General features: G+C 32.9%; 3 protein-coding genes across 3 annotated transcripts; 1 reads left to right on the forward strand and 2 right to left on the reverse strand.

Annotated features, from left to right (window-relative positions):
- Positions 1-3138: 3138 nt before the first annotated feature.
- On the reverse strand, positions 3139-5742 carry LOC132167649 (rust resistance kinase Lr10-like). Its single transcript, XM_059578663.1, has 4 exons — positions 5729-5742; positions 5457-5492; positions 4682-4708; positions 3139-4425 (listed from the first exon to the last, which is right to left on the reverse strand). The coding sequence occupies exons 3-4, from the start codon at positions 4695-4697 to the stop codon at positions 3314-3316; spliced, it is 1128 nt and encodes a 375-aa protein (XP_059434646.1). The 5' UTR covers positions 4698-4708; positions 5457-5492; positions 5729-5742; the 3' UTR covers positions 3139-3313.
- Positions 5743-5982: 240 nt separating this feature from the next.
- Positions 5983-6774, reverse strand: LOC132167151 (putative RING-H2 finger protein ATL21A). The gene has a single exon (XM_059578051.1). It carries the CDS (start codon positions 6772-6774, stop codon positions 5983-5985), a length of 792 nt encoding a protein of 263 aa, XP_059434034.1.
- A 278-nt stretch (positions 6775-7052) lies between these two features.
- LOC132167162 (rust resistance kinase Lr10-like) lies at positions 7053-9388 on the forward strand. Its single transcript, XM_059578063.1, has 3 exons — positions 7053-7710; positions 8040-8063; positions 8141-9388. The coding sequence occupies exons 1-3, from the start codon at positions 7053-7055 to the stop codon at positions 9253-9255; spliced, it is 1797 nt and encodes a 598-aa protein (XP_059434046.1). The 3' UTR covers positions 9256-9388.
- Positions 9389-17121: the final 7733 nt, after the last annotated feature.

The raw sequence follows: 17121 nt of genomic DNA on the forward strand, positions 1-17121 counted from the left end.
ATTCGATGGTTATAAGATCGAAAACTAACTTAAAAATGGACTCTTTTGTATCATGTGAAATTTTCATAGCATCCAAAGAAATGTCACTTGAATTAGTCGTGAAAAAGAGATCAACTATATACAAGACAAGAAAAGAAGCAGCTAAGAAAAGTCCTCTTAAATGGTGTTCAACGTCCAAACAAGAGAAGAGAAATTGGAAGGGAAAAGTAATATTAGCGTGGTCCTCAAATATTTAAAGCATCATGAAACAGAAACACCCATAAAATAATTTTTATCCTTAATTATGGTATCCATAAAATGCGAGTTTGTAAATCTTCTTTTGATATTTGATAATTGATAATCTTCAAGATTACAACATCTGAGTTTATTTCGTGCATGGTGTCTTCAGAAAATCACTTTTAGTGAATAAAAAAAAAAAAAATCAAAACCTGGATCTTCAGTTATTTTATTTGATCTAAATTGAAAATTTAAAACAGTTTCAGGAACTAAAAATTTAATATTCTATAAAAAATATATTTTTTTCAAAAATAATTAATTGAAAATTTTTTTATATAGATATTTGAAAATAGTTTTTAAAGTTTAAACCATATAAAAATAGTTCAGTTTTGCACAATGTTTAATTTTTAATTTAACATTAATAAAAAAAAAAAAAAAAAAAAAAAGGTGATCAGTCTAAAAAATAGTATTCAAACATGTCCGGATCATGTTTCTAATTTTTCTACCCCCTTATCGACTCTGAAATCTGAATAATGCATTTGGTCTGAGTCATATATAATTGGTTATAGAGTGACTCAATTATGTCGTCAAGTCGTTGGAAACCTTGATTGACGGCAACGAAATGAGAGAAAGCGCTTTCAACAAGTCATACGCGTGGTCGTTAATGGTGGATATGATGGCAAAAATCCTAGTCAAAAGAAAAGAACACAAGCAACTAATTGATATTATATGGTCTTGGAGGCATTTTTTTGCTTTTTGTAATTTCTTTTTTTTTTGAAAAACATATACATTTGATATGCACAAAAAGTAAGGAGTAATTCTGATTTTTTTTTTTTTTTTTAGAAAAAAAAACAGTAGAGTTAAAAATCAAATTTTTATCTTACAATTATTTTATAATGCTGATGAGACAATCTCAACCAACTTCTAAATAAGTCATTGTTTAAAAATAAATAAATAATTAATTAATTAATTAAGACGATGACCTCAGCAGTTGTAGAATAATTTTTAATTTCTCTCTTAATAAAGTCTTAAGATTCTTATTGATGAACTTCGAAGAATGGAGCAAGTGGTCCATTGGGGCTGATTTTTCTAGTCAATACGTGTGAATATCCTGATTATTGACTACTTGACCTACTAATGTGATGTTGAGACTTCTCCATTACGGTCTACATTATCTTGAAAAAAAAAAAAAAAAAAAAACCACAATTATTAATGTTGATGACCCGTGAGAAACTTTTTCTTCAATGAGACTTGAGTCCTTGACACACCATTTATTTGCCTAAACGTAGGTGTAAGGCAAATACATAATTAATTTGAGAATTACAATTTACAAGTCAATTTCGTTCTTCTTTCTTATTTCTTCTACCCACATTATCTTCTATGAAATCTCATTGTAGACCCAATGAAGTTTCTGAATTGTTGTAAACGATGGCGACGGTGAATGGCAAAATTCGTGTTTCCAACAGGATACATGCATTGAAGCTGATAAATGGCAAAAATATGTGAATGGGTTTGGGCCAAGAAAATGAATCCACACAGCCTCAAAATTGACTTTGAGAGAGCCCATGGGAGGAGGGATCCGGTCTTCCATATTGCTAGCTTTAGACTTCTAAGCTGAGATATGATGTTGGACCGAAAAAGAGATAAGCTTAGAAACAGCTTGAGGATTTGGTGGTGATCCATTGTGCACCAGCTTCTTACGGAGTTACGGGCCATCCTGATGTGGTCCATAGTGACCAAAGGCACTGACCTCTAAGAGCTGATCAGGCTTTAAAAGGGCCTTTGTCCAGCTACCAATGGGAAGGGTTTCAAAAATGCAAAGCATTCCTCCAGATGGCTCTAGCAAAAGGGCAAGAGAAAAAAAATATATATGTTGGGTGCTCTCAGCAGGACCGTTCCATTAATTACAAAGAGGGCAAGAAAGAAGATCAGAGGAGGCTTAGGGGGAGAACTTGAAAATGTTTGTTGTCAATGCAGGGAGATGCTTTAGCCAATTAATTTTTATATGAGATTGTCAAATGTCCGATCCAACATATATATTTATAGAATAATTACAGCAATAAGATACTGATTTACGACATTACAAATATATTTAAAAACATGTCTATTCGTACCTCTTCTTCTCTTGAATTTCAAACTCAGATGTTGTATTAATTATCTGATGCTTTAAGATAGAGTTGTATCCTGACTCGAAATGTCAAACATGCTTTGTTGAAGAAGTTTCTGATCATTATCTTTAACAAACATTATGGTCCGATTGAGCACTTTCCTTGAATCACCCAAAGATCCATTTGCTAGACGTTTTACATACATATCCACCAAACAATAACCATCACAAGCATCCAAACCCAATGCCACCCAAGCAACCTAAGAATGTAATTGTTGCCCAAGGGGGAATTCTAACTACGAGCAAGCCGACAAAACTCCGCTTAGAGTAAAGCAAAATGGCACTTACCCACTCAAAATCACATCTAATTACAAATCTATTGCCTTTCTTGGGTACCCTAATTGCATGAACTAAATTATCATCGAATTCCAAGCAGTCACATTCTTCTCTAGTGTTTTCTCAAATATCTTATATGCTAAAATTTACATTTTGTCACAAGCATCTCAATCAATTCCCACTCGACATACAATTGGGACCCAAAAGCTTTTTAGGGTGACTTTAAACATGTAGCCAATGTTTTAACATTCTATGCTTCCATAGCTTTCGAAAAACAACTTAGATTGTTTTTTTGTTTTCCACCTTAATTGAAAAGTAAAAATTTATGAATGTCACCAACATTATCTCCAAATGACAGGATTGGTCCAATCCAATATGACAGATTCACAAAGAATGTGATTACTAGTAGAGAATGAAGAATAGCAACATATTTTCTCAAACTTTAAACACAATTCATTGGTCAAGTATGAGAAAATAGAAATAAAAATAGAAAAGTTATGTAATAAAGAGAGTTATCTTAAATCAAACAAACTCTTATTTGTTATATAGAAATATTAAGCATCTTTGCGCTATCAAATATATATGAGAAAACAAATTGCCTCATTTGACGGAGATGTAATAAATAAAAAGACTTACAAATAAATCAATTTGTATTTAAGATTGAGATGATTGACTCGATTCATTTGATTGATTCGAAGTATCTCCACCACTTGTTATGATTCTCTCTGATGATGATAGGAAAGGCTTGGAAGGCATTTGTAAGTATTCAACTTTTTCTTCAAGCATTTGTACGACTTTGTTCATTGAAGGGCGATCAATTGGCTTCATCTGTATACACCATAATGCGACAATGATCATCTTCATGCCTATTTTCTTTTCCTCTTCTGTAACATCTTTCATTTCTATGTCCTTTCCATCATGCAATTGCTCATAAACCCAAGAAGGAAAGTAAATTTGGCTTAAATGGTCTGTAAATGCATTCAAGTTCTTTCTTCTACTCGCCATTTCCATCAATAACATTCCGAAACTATAAACATCAGCTTTATATGAGACACCTCCAATGTTTTTGTAGAACAACTCAGGAGCCATGTATCCTAACGTCCCTCTTGCAGCAGTCAAAGAGACAATGCTGTCATCTACTGGATATAGCTTTGCCAAGCCAAAGTCAGAAATTTTGGGAGTAAAATTCTCATCAAGAAGAATGTTGTGAGGCTTGATATCAAAATGCAAAATCTGCATGTCACATCCTTGATGTAAATATTCAATTCCACGAGCCACTCCTAGTGCTATATCATACATTTTGTCATAGCTTAGGAGCGTACTTACTTCTGGGGAAAATATAAATGTATTGAGGGAGCCATTAGGCATGAACTCATATACAAGAGCTCGTGTTGATTCTTCAACGCAAAAACCAATGAGTTGCACTACATTAATATGGTGAATCCTTCCAATGGTTGCAACTTCGCTGATAAAATCTTGTCCGTTGGCTTTGGACTTACCTAACATCTTTACAGCCACATGATGACTACTTCGAAGCGTTCCTTTAAAAACTGTACCATAACCTCCTTCACCCAATTTATGACTGAAATTTTTAGTCATCTTCCTAATTTCTGAGTAAGAGTATCTTATTGGCATGAGGTTATTGTGACTTTGCAAAAATTCTTCAACAGCATCATATATCGATAATTGCCTCCTACGCCATTTATATATCAAAAATGCAATCACACAGGGAGTTCCCAATATCATTTTTCCTGCTTGGAATAGTCCTATAGAAGAACATCACCAAAATAGATTGTAAGCGAGCACATATGTTGATGCACTGCAATCCTATTTTTAGTTACAACTCAACTAATTGTCTTCTAGATTATGGTAATTAAGCACAATAGTTGTTATCTTTTTCGTCTAAATATCATTAATATTTTCATCTTGGCATGGCCGCATGCTTAATTCATGCTTTCGAGTGTAATGAATGAACTGCTAAAAAAACTTAAATAAGATCAAAGGTAAGAAGGTTCTTCTTACCGAAGCTGATGGTCATGAAAGATAGAGCTGCAAGAAATATGAAAAAAAATAAATAATAATAATTAATTAATAAAATTGCATAAACAAATCTCACCTAGAGTCATGGTTAAGAAGAAATTAATAAAATCAACACTATAAACTTCTAGACTTTATATGTTTTGGCCTTCCATTAGGTTGAGCTTGATTTTATGCATTCTCAACGAGCTTTGAGGTAAAGCAATAGCGGTGGATGAATTAATTAGCAAATGGGATGGCCTAAACACTGTAGTTGATGTAGATTGATGTGAAAAAAAGTAAGAATGTTTGGTATAAAAAAAATGAAAAAGTTTTGTTTTGTAGTGATTTTTTTATTTGAATAATAATAAAAAGTGAATGATTTGATATTAAAAGTGAAAAAGTTAGAATGTTTTGATGTTGATTTTTTTGGAAAATGGTGATGAACAGTGTTTGAGACAACCACATCCCCATTACCAAACAAAGCCTTAGTTTATAATACGAACTCTTTCTAGCTATCTTATCAAGGAAACAGTGGGGCAAGACAAAGGACATTTTTTATTCAAGATAGGAAGCTAAATTCTTAAGAAATTGAACGTATTTTTCATTTTTTTCTCATTGTTTCATAAATCTAAACAAAACCTAAAAGTTTGAGATCAACGATTTCCCAAGCACATGGTTATACTCTACTTGCTTTATCATAGAGGACAATCGGTCCATTTCTATGTCAATATGTCATTTTTTACTGTTATGCAAATAACTTTTGAGATTGAAACCTTACCTTTGTCATGTAGCACATATAGCCGTGGTTTCGATGCTGTTTTGACAAAGAAAAAAAAGTAGTATCAGTGTTTGAAAACATATATATATATATATATATATATATATAGAGAGAGAGAGAGAGAGAATTAAAACTTAGCATTTCTTTTAAAGTTTGAGATCCCATTATTTCTCTATAATTGAGTCATCATCAAGCAAAACTCATCCAAATCTATTTCATTGTGGTATTCTATCATATATCCTTCAAACAACTTTTTGAGATAGAAAACTTACCTCTGTTTGTTGACTCAGTTGGTGTGACAGGGATTCCTGCTCCGCCTGTTGTGACAAGGAAAAGAATAACGTCAAGTTACTAATTACAATACTAAACAGAATTAATGAATATATTATTACATAGGCATGGTATGGGGGTACTATGCATGTATTGTTAGTGATGAGAGTGAGAAATTAATCCAAGAATTAAGAAAAGAAAAAAGAAAAATAATGGTCAACATGGAAGATATTTATTTAATTAGAAATTGCAAGTGTTACGCATGCATTCTTTCTGCCGCACCTTCCACAGGAGGCTCCGCATCAAATCCATAGCAACTAACACTATTGTCCGAGTGATTGTGGTAGCAATAGCCATTTCTGCAGATTGGACAATAAGCTTGGTACCATGAAAGCTCAAAAGCCCTTAACTCATTGTGGAAGTCTGTACAGGAAATATTTCCCAAGTCACCAAAAGATCGATCTGACCACGGTATGGTAGATATTTGCTCTACTTGGCACAAGTCCTCCAAATCAACTGGACTCGGCGAGAATAGAACATATCTATACCTCTTGGAAGAATACACTCCATCCTCAGAGCAAGCAGAAATGTTTAAATAATACAAAGAATTCAGTACTGGCTTTTCACAGTTCACTAAAACCACAACAACGAATGACAAATTGTACGTTTCGAACTCATATGGATCCGCTGAACTGAAATTATCGTAGGATAGAGAATAACGAGGGATGAAGGAGTCGTTATCGTTTAGAACACCTGGGTCTACAACCCGGATTGTATAGTTGTTGTAATCGATTTCCTGTACATAGTACTTTCCAACATATAAGTATAACACTGTTTGGTTATTCTCACATGACAGATTATACCTTTGATCGCCGCAGCTTGGTGGATCGCCTTTCAATCGAAACGGATAGCTTATATTGTGGATATTGCCGCAGGAAGAAGCAGGACAGTGATAATGACTATCGTTGGCACTGCAAGCTTGAGGGACTAAGACAAGAATAACAATTAGGACGATGAGTCCGGCAGGGAAGAGCATTGGACTTGCCATGGGTAGAGAGAGAGAGAGAGAGCGAGCTTCCACAATCCACAGCAAGGCCTATAGACACAGTAAAATAATGTAGATTTATAAGGCGTAAGCATCTACGTCATATATTGAAAAATATAGGCCTATAGTCCAAGTCCATGAGAAGTTTACCCGTAATTTACTTGTCACTTTGAACAAAGTGTGACGTAATCACTGGAGAAAGCCGAACTGGTATATCTAGCTATTTAAGAGGCTCAGAACCATTCCTGATCAAGAGCACAGAGATGGATATTTGCGTACAAATGGTAATCTCATATTTGTTCTTGTTTTCGGCTTTCATCATAAACCTTGGTGAAGCCCAAAATGTGTGTGCTAAGGAATCACGGTGTGGAGCCCATGGTCCAGCCGTCCGATTTCCCTTCCGACTTAATAGCCAGCTAGACGACTGTGGGTCTCCTGGGTTTAATCTCTCCTGCACTGATACAAATCAAACGGTGCTCGAGCTGCCGATTTCAGTTAAGCTCTTTGTCAAAGAGATTGACTACACATCTCATGTAATTCAATTATATGATCCACAGAATTGCTTCCCAAGGCAGCTTCAGGGACTCAATTTATCTTCCTCTCCTTTCAAATTCATACTAGAAGACGCTGGTTTCCTTTATGACTATTACTTATTCAATTGCTCCGCAAGGAAAGATGAGTTATTTGGTTCAATCTCTTGTCTTAGTGGCCCTACCTACAAAGTTTATTATTCTAATGTCAGTTATTCTAGTTTCACCCTGGAGTCCTTCATATCCTGTACAAAGATTTATACGCTTCGATCGGTTCCAAAAGCTATAATAGATCAGGATCATTATGGATTTCTTGAATTGAGTTGGTCTCTCCCAACGTACAAAGGTGCTCCAGCTGCTAAAGACAATAATAGCAGCGGATCAGGAACTCAGTCTAAACATGATAAAGGTATTCTCTCTATCCAATTAATTCTCCACCTTTGTACTTAACGAGTGAAAGGCATGTGTTGCTAAAGCATTTTATTAGACCATATAATTGTAGCTCTTCCACAGTTCCACTGGAGGACTTCAACTAATTGCATCTTGGAAACCCAGCAATATTAGATAACCATACAATTTTAACTCGGGAAAAATCACTGCACATAATGTTTAGTCCACTTAGAAGCTTACAACTTGGACCAACTTAATTAGCTATTAGCAAGAAAATTTTAGGCCAACAATTTTAATTTTTTTAAAAATGTACAATGAGAAGCTAATTATGTTTTTAAATCTTTACAGGTTCATTATCAAAGTTGGCGTTCGGTGAGTTGTCCTGGCCATTTGAAATTCTTTTTATTTGGGGGATGTAAACTATTGACTCACAGATGTTTATTATGCAGGTCTCATTTTAGGTTCATTTATATTAGTCCAAGCTATCTCCTCTCTTTATCGCATCTATACTTATGACAAAGTTGAAAAAGAACATCAAGCGAAGATCGAAAAGTTTTTGGAGGATTACAGAAATTTCAGACCCTCAAGATACTCTTATGTCGATATTAAAAGGATTACAAATCAATTTAATGAGAAGTTAGGAGAAGGAGCTTATGGAACAGTATTCAAAGGAAAGCTTTCCAATGAAATTCATGTTGCAGTGAAGATTCTCAATGTTTCCAAGGGAAATGGGGAAGAATTCATAAATGAAGTAGGAACAATGGGTAGGATTCATCATGTTAACGTGGTCCGCTTGGTTGGCTTCTGTGCTAATGGATTTAGACGGGCCCTAGTTTATGAGTTCCTACCAAATGATTCACTAGAGAAGCTCATATCTTCAACGGCCACCAAGAATTGTGTCCTTAATTGGGATAAACGACAAAATATTGCTCTTGGCGTAGCAAGAGGAATTGAATATCTTCACCAAGGATGCTATCAACAAATCCTCCATTTTGATATCAAACCTCACAATGTTTTGCTAGACCAAAATCTTAATCCAAAAATTTCTGATTTTGGTCTTGCCAAGTTGTGTTCGAAGGACCAAAGTGCAGTTTCCATGACGACAGCCAGGGGGACTATGGGTTACATTGCACCCGAAGTGTTTTCTAGAAATTTTGGGAAAGTGTCTTCTAAAGCAGATGTTTATAGCTTTGGGATATTGCTACTTGAAATAGTTGGAGGGAGGAAAAATGTTGACGTTAGAGTTGAGAACACTAGCCAAGTCTACTTTCCAGAATGGATCTACAATCTATTAGAACAAAAAGAAGACATTAGAATCTTTGTTGAAGATGATGGAAATGCTAAAACTGCAAAGAAACTTGCAATTGTAGGGCTTTGGTGCATTCAATGGCACCCAATGGATCGTCCTACCATGAAAGATGTGGTTCAGATGTTGAATGGAGAAGGAGATAAATTAACTATACCTCCTAATCCCTTTGCCTCCGCAGGCCCCATAAAAATTAATGCAAATCTACCCCCCAAACATCAAAACCATGAGTTGGAGATCATCCCAGAATTAAGATAATTATATGTAAACTTAACATATGTGACAACTATATAGGTTGCAAACTTGCAATGATCTTATACTTTTAGAACTTATTAATCCTGTCCTATAGGGACTTCAAGTTTTTTCTTGTTTCAATGTACGAGCAATTTGATGATTATAGTTGGGTGTACATGTCGTGATTTTGTTGATGGTGACATGACCACTTGTATATGTGACAAAATAGCTTCTTAATATTTTTGGTTGAACATTAATGGAGGTAATAAAAACAAAAATTTGTAAAATCTATGTAGCATAATTGACACTTCTAAAAACGGGTAGCGATTCTCTCCATTACTTGAAAGGTTATATATATATATATATATATAGTCTTATATACAATTATATTAATAATATATTCTACCCCGGTAGTGGAGGTAGTATCTAACACAGGACTACTCATAAATCCTTTGTGTTATTTTCTCTTTTCTTCCACAATTTACATTTAATTATAAGTTTATTCATAGTTTTAGAGCTTTTGGCTAAGGCTTTTATCCCTAAGAGCATGTGAACTCTTGTTTTCTTACTTTTTTTTTTTTAGTGTTTCCATTTTGGGATTCTTCACTGTCACAGCATTACCTTAATAATAGACTTAAGTGTGTAACACACCACACAGAAATTATTTGTCTCTTCTTTTTCTTTCTTCCCTTTTCTTCTACAATTTACATTTGCTTATAAGTTTTTTTTTTTTTTTTTTTTCAGTTGTTACATTACGTACATATGAAGTCAAAATTTTCCCATTTTGATTTACATAATCTCAAGATTGTCGACCATCATTGTTGGTGGTAGTCCTCAAGGACCATTTCTTCATTCAACTAGCATGTGAGACTTTTCAGACCATTCATATGAACCTCAAAGCATAATTACTTTTGAGAATTCAATGTCGATTTCCTTTTCATTTTTCATTTTTTATCATTTTTTTTAAGTTTAAAAACTCTCAATATTAAATATTTGAATTTAAAAAATTTACAATATCACCCAAATAAAAATTTCCAAAATACTCTTAAAAAAAAAAAAAAAAAGCCATACCTGATTGTAATGTAGACGCAACTAATTAGAAGTGCTGAAAAGGTGTAAACCTTGCTGACATTGGAAGGACAAAAAACGTGTTCCAACAGGACACGTGTATGATAGGTGATAGATGGCAAAATTTTGAATGGACTCTTTTGTATCATGTGGAATACACGTTCCATCTACAACATGCCACTGCTATAATTAACCAATTAAATTCTTATAAAATAAAAAATAAAAAAAATAAAAAGAAAGAAAAAAGAAAAAGAGGACTAGAAGACAGAAAAAGAAGCAGCATAGAAAGTCCCTAGTATTTTGCAGGTCCAAGACGTTATTGCCATTTCTGTCTGCAAAGAATCCATGTCGATTCAATCACATACCAACAACTACAAGGAAGTGCATGAAGATTTTGGATGTTAACGTTCAAACAAGAGCAGCATACAAAATTGAAGAGAAAAGTAATATTAGTTTCCTGCTCCACACAAATGGATGATGCTTGCTTATTTAATCCGTTTGTGTTTTCTCACCTTTGAGGATAGAATTTTCTCATACTTAACATCATTTTGGTGGTAGTCCTCTACAACCTTTTCTTCAATCAACTAACAAGTGAGACTTCTCTCACATCATTTAATATTGTTGAATAGTTGTAAATTACCTTGTTAACATTTCAAAGACAAAAAGCGTGTTTCAACACTTTGACTCTTTTGTAGCATGTGGAATTTTCATACCATCTTCGTATGAGTTTCCTCACCTCTGAGGATAGGATTTTCCTATACTTAGGCTAACATCATTTTTGTGGTAGTCCTCTATAACCTTTTCTTCAATCAACTAACAAGTGAGACTTCTCTCACACCATTCAATATTGCTGAATAGTTGTAAATTACCTTGTTGACATTTCAAAGGCAAAAAGTGTGTTTCAACACTTTGACTCTTTTGTAGCATGTGGAATTTTCATACCATCTCCATATGAGTTTCCTCACCTCTGAAGATAGGATTGTCCTATACTTAGGCTAACATCATTTTAGTGGTATTCCTACACAACCTTTTCTTCAATCAACTAACAAGTGAGACTTCTTTCACACCATTTAATATTGTTGAATAGTTCTAAATTACTTTGCTGACATTTCAAAGACAAAAAGCGTGTTTCAACGCTTTGAGTCTTAGTACGTAGCATGTGGAATTTTCATACGAGAAATGTCACTTTATGAGCCCCAGTAGAATAAATTAGCCAAGAAAAATTAGAGGATTACGTACAAGACAAAGAAAAGAAGCACCTAAGAAAAGTCTAAAATGATACATGATAAATGATGGTGATAGATGACAACTTTAACACAACTCCCCGTTTGTCCTACATCAATCTTTTTCCCCACTTCAAAAAAATAAAAGCTTGTCCTCAAGTTATAATTTGAATAAGGTGGCTTATCCTGTGGAATTTTCATACTATCTAGATAAGTATCTCAAAAATGACAAAAAATTCAGCTAGGCTCTTTTGTATCATGTGGAATTTTCATACTACCTCGAGAAATGTCACTTTATAAGCAGCTAGAATATATGAGCCAATTTTAATTTTAGGGGAAATTTTCGAAAACTTCCATGAACTTTCACTCGTTTGATTCTACCTCTTCAAAGTTTAAAAACTTTCAACTACCCCATTATGTTAAGATTTTTCGCTAATTTTTGTCAAAATGCCCAAAATAGCCCTTTTATAAAAAAAATTGCAAAAAAAATTGCAAATATGTTTTTTTAAAAAAAAACAATAATAATAAACCCCTGAATATTTACAATTTATTTATTTTTTTATAATAAACAAACAGGACTATATTAAACATTTTGACAATATTTTACAAAAAATTCTAAGGAAATTGGATAATTGAAAGAAATTGAAAGTTCGATATCCTTTATTAAGAGTTTTTGAATTTCATAAGATACTTTCAAAACGTATTGAAGTTTATGAGGGTTTCGTGAAGTTTCTCCTAAATTTTAATTAAAAAACAAAAATAGGACAACAAGACAAAGAAAATAAGCCCCTAAGAGAAGTCCTAACGTTTAATTTGTAGGGTCCAAGACGTTATTGGCATTTTTGTCTGCAGATAATCCATATCAATTTGACAAACCAGCACCAAGTGCATTAAGATTTTGGGTGCTCAACGTTCAAACAAGAGAAAGCATACAAAATTGGAAGCGATTGGTAATATTAACGTGGTCCCCAAAGTATAATGCTGGGAATTGTGGAGGTGGATTCAAAGAAGAAAAATACTGTTGTATAATATTAACGTGGTCCTCATATTTTTATTGGCTTTTAAAATTGTCATTTAATTTGAAATTAATCAAATTTTAACCTAATAGTATTTTTAAAAAGTACATCAAAAAATATGAAAACAAAATTATAAGAATGAAATTGTGTAACATTATTCTTCCGAAAAATACAGTATGTAGCTAGCATGAAAGCAACGTTGGCATTCAGGAATGAACTTTAGCGTCTTCTTGGGCCGTTACTCAGACAGGCATATTGAGCAGGTATTATCATTGGGCTTGGGCAAGTTCTGGCTCTCAACGATAACAGTTTTCGTTATTTTCGTAAATAATGGTTTTCACCCATCTAACACAAGATTACTCGTAAGTCATTCGTGTTATTTTCTCTTTTCTTCGACAATTTACTTTTAATTATAAGTTTATTCATAGTTTTAGAGCTTTTGGCTAAGGCTTTGATCCCTAAGAGCATGTGAACTTTTGTTTTCTTCCTTTTTTGGGGGTGTTTCTATTTTGGGATTTTTCACCGTCACCGCATTATTACCCTAGTAATGGACGTAAGTGTGTAACACAGAACCACACGTAAATCATTTGTGTCATTTTCTCTTCTTTTTCTTCCCTTTTCTTCCACAATTTACATTTACATATAATTTTTTATTTTTTTTTCAGTTGTTACATATGAAGTTAAAATTTTCCCATTTTGGTTTACATAATCTAAAGATTGTCAACCATCATTGTTGGTGGTAGTCCTTCTTCATTCAACTAGCATGTGAGACTTTTCAGACCATTCATATGAACCTCAAAGCATAAATACTTTGAGAATTCAATGTTGATTTCCTTTTCATTTTTCTTTTTTTGGAAACTTTACTAGTTACCTCCTTATGTTTTATCATTTTTTTTTTAAGTTTAAAAACTCTCAATATTAAATATTTAAATTTAAAAAATTTACAATGTAACCCAAATAAAAATTTCCAAAATACTCTTTAAAAAAAAAAAAAAAAAAAAAAAAAAAACCCAAACCTGACTGTAATGTAGACGCAATTAAGTGCTGAAAAGTAGTAAACCAGCTTGCTGGACATAGAAAGGACAAAAAAAGGTGTTCGAACAGGATACGTGTATGATAGCTGATAGATGGCAAAATTTTAAATGGACTATTTTGTATCATGTGGAATACACGTACCATCTACAACATTTCACAGCTAGAATTAACCAATTAAATTCTTATAAAATTAAAAAAATAAATAAATAAATAAAAGAAAAAAAAAAAAGGAAAAGAGCACTAGAAGACAGAAAAAAGAAGCAGCATAGAAAAGTCCCTAGTATTTTGTAGGTCTAAGACGTTATTGCCATTTCTGTCTGCAGAGAATCCATGTCGATTCAATCACATACCATCTACTAGGAAGTGCATGAAGATTTTGGGTGTTAACATTCAAACAAGAGAAGCATACAAAATTGGAAGGGGAAAGTAATATTAGTTTCCTGTCCTCACACAAAAGGATGATGCATGCTTATCTAATCCATATGAGTTTCCTCACCTTTGACTCTGAGGATAGGATTTTTCCCATACTTTGCTAACATCATTTTGGTGGTGGTACGTCCTCCACAACCTTTTCTTCAATTAACTAACAAGTGTGACTTCTCTCACACCATTCAATATTGCTGAATAGTTGTAAACCTTACTGGCGTACATTTCAAAGACAAAAAGCGTGTTTCAACACTTTGACTATTTTGTAGCATGTAGAATTTTCATACCATCTTCGTATAAGTTTCCTTACCTCTGAGGATAGGATTTTCCAATACTTGGCTAACATCATCCTGGTGGTAGTCCTACACAACCTTTTCTTCAATCAACTAACAAGTGAGACTTCTCTCACACCATTCAATATTGCTAAATAGTTGTAAACATTGCTGACATTTCAAAGATAAAAAGGGAGTTTCAATACTTTGACTCTTTTGTAGCATGTGGAATTTCCATATACCATCTAGAGAAATATATCAAAAATGACAAACTTTAGTTGGGCTCTTTTATATCATGTGGAATTTTCATATTATTTAGAGAAATGTCACTTTATGCGCGACTAGAATGAGCCAATTTTAATTTTAGGAGAAATTTTCGAAAACTTCCATGAACTTTTACTCGTTTGACACGACTCCTTTAAAGTTTAAAAACTCTCAATTAAAGATATCAACTTTCAATTACCCCATTCTATTAAGATTTTTCGTTAATTTTTGTCAAAATGCCCAAAATACCCCTTTTATAAAAATTTTAAAAAAAATTGCAAAAATGTTTTTTTATAAAAATAAATAAATAAACCCCTGAATATTTACAATTTATTATTATTTTTATAATAAACAAACATACTATATTGAAAGTTCAATATCCTTAATTAAGAGTTTTTGAATTTCATGAGATACTTTCAAAATGTGTTGAAGTTCATAATGGTTTTGTGAAGTTTCTCCAAAATTTTAATTACAAAACAAACAAAAAGAGGACAACAAGACAAAGAAAAGAAGCCCCTACGAAAGTCCTTACGTTTTGTAGGGTCCAAGACTTTATTGGCATTTCTATCTGCAGATAATCCATATCGATTTGACAAACCAAGCACCAAGTGCACTAAGATTTTGGGTGTTCAACGTTCAAACAAGAGAAAGCATACAAAATTGGAAGGGATTGATAATATTAACGTGGTCCCCAAAGTATAATGTTGGGAATTGTTGTGGTGGATTCGAAGACGAAAAATACCGTTGTATAATATTAACGTGGTCCTCATATTTTTAATAGCTTTTAAAATTATCATTTAATTTGAAATTAATCAAATTTTAACCTAATAGTAATTTTAAAATGTACATCAAAAAATATATATATAAAAAACAAAAACAAAAAACAAAAACAAAATTATTATAAAAATGAAATTGTGTAACATGATTCTTTCGAAAAATACAGCATGAAAGCAACGTTGGCATTCCGGAACGAACTTTAGCGTCTTCTTGGGCTGTTACTCAGACAAGCATATTGAGCAGGTATTATCATTCGGCTTGGGCAAGATCTAGCCCACAATAAATTTAAGAAAACTTTGGGTGCCCCCAATTCCCAAACCTCTCTGGGCCTGGTTCAAGAAAATGAACTTACACAACCTCAGGCACTCAAAGCCCCATATATCAAGCCTTCAAAAAATTTGATTTGCACAAAACGGTATCGCATCACCAAAGCAAAATAAAAAAAAAAATCTCAAAAATCAGAGCACTGTCCGTTTCGCTCCCAATCGTTGAACCGGTTAGGCTCGGGCCCACGGGCCCAGGCCTTACCTTAAACTTGCCCATTAACAAGAAACCCCACCCCCACACCAAAATAATAATAATAATAATAATATATATAGATGAATATCTCCGAAAAGGACCCGCAAGGTTAGTTTGTTTCAATTTTACATAATGTCCTCGAACAGCCTTTTAATTTGTTGGATTAAGATAACTACAATTTTCAGAGTATTACACTATATAAAATTCCTTAAATTCTAACAATTGTGTTTTCAAAATAAATTCGTCACATTAATATTTATCACTTTTATCAACCCAATATTTATCATCCAATTTAAAAATATATATATTCTTTTTAAGAAAGTATATATTGTATAATATTTTAGAAATTATAGAAGATCTTAATCATTGGTGTAGGTAAGTAAGATGTATACCCAAAAAAAAAAAAAAAATGAAAAGGGTTCCAATCGAGAGGGAAGTCTGTTTGTTAAAATTTTTATTTTGTCTTTTGTTTTTTCTTCTAAAAAAAAAAAATTAACAAACAATACAAATACAAATAATCAAAAAAATACAAAAACAATTTTCACATTTATGTCACACTAAAACATTTTTTTAAACAAAAAGTAAAAATTACATCCACAAAATACATTTACAAACAAAGCTTGAGACAGGACAAAAATAGTGGTCCGAGATCACTAGCAAATGTTGGTGTCATGTAGTCCAAAATTTATGTCATGCATCATTATTAACTTTTTCGTAGTAATAACAATAATTCCAAGATCTTGTGTTTTTTTTTTTTTTTTGTCATGTCCACACAAGAGGGGAAAATGAGATTTAAACTAGTGACCTTTGCTTGAGTTACCCATTAGGGACAATTCCAAGATCTTGTAAACATGAACAAATGTTACTTTGCTCCGCATGCAATTAGATCCTAATTCATAGTCATTGAAATAAATCGGTTGACCAATTCCTTCCCATCCGTAACATTAGGTCCCAAACACTGTTTTATGTAGAAAGTCGGTGCCTTTAGTTGAAATGAAAGAGTCATTTGTGAGGGCATTCCACAAATTCGAGATCCACCACCCTACCAAGAAGCGAAGATTTTCTCAAAAAAATAGTGCTTGAATTTTAATTTTAAAAAGTGTTTTATGTTTTGAATTGTTTTTAAAGCCAAAGTTATTTATTAAAAATTCTTTCTTTTTTTTTTTTTTTTTTTTTGTCAAACTCTAGGATAAATTCTTACATTTTTGTTTTCCCAGATGGCAAGATTTAACATATAACAATCAATTTCATCATGATAATAACTTTGTTTATATTTCTAGAAGAAAACAA

The sequence above is a fragment of the Corylus avellana genome, chromosome ca1, assembly GCF_901000735.1.
Source record: "Corylus avellana chromosome ca1, CavTom2PMs-1.0".
Taxonomy (NCBI): Eukaryota; Viridiplantae; Streptophyta; class Magnoliopsida; order Fagales; family Betulaceae; genus Corylus; species Corylus avellana.

Bases quoted from the DNA above. Each gene is read 5' to 3' on its own strand.
- LOC132167162 (XM_059578063.1), top strand. From the start codon at position 7,053: ATGGTAATCTCATATTTGTTCTTGTTTTCGGCTTTCATCATAAACCTT. The intron at 7,711-8,039 runs GTATTCTCTCTA...AAATCTTTACAG, and splicing joins TCAGTCTAAACATGATAAAG to GTTCATTATCAAAGTTGGCG. The intron at 8,064-8,140 runs GTGAGTTGTCCT...TTTATTATGCAG, and splicing joins ATTATCAAAGTTGGCGTTCG to GTCTCATTTTAGGTTCATTT.
- LOC132167151 (XM_059578051.1), bottom strand. From the start codon at position 6,774: ATGGCAAGTCCAATGCTCTTCCCTGCCGGACTCATCGTCCTAATTGTT.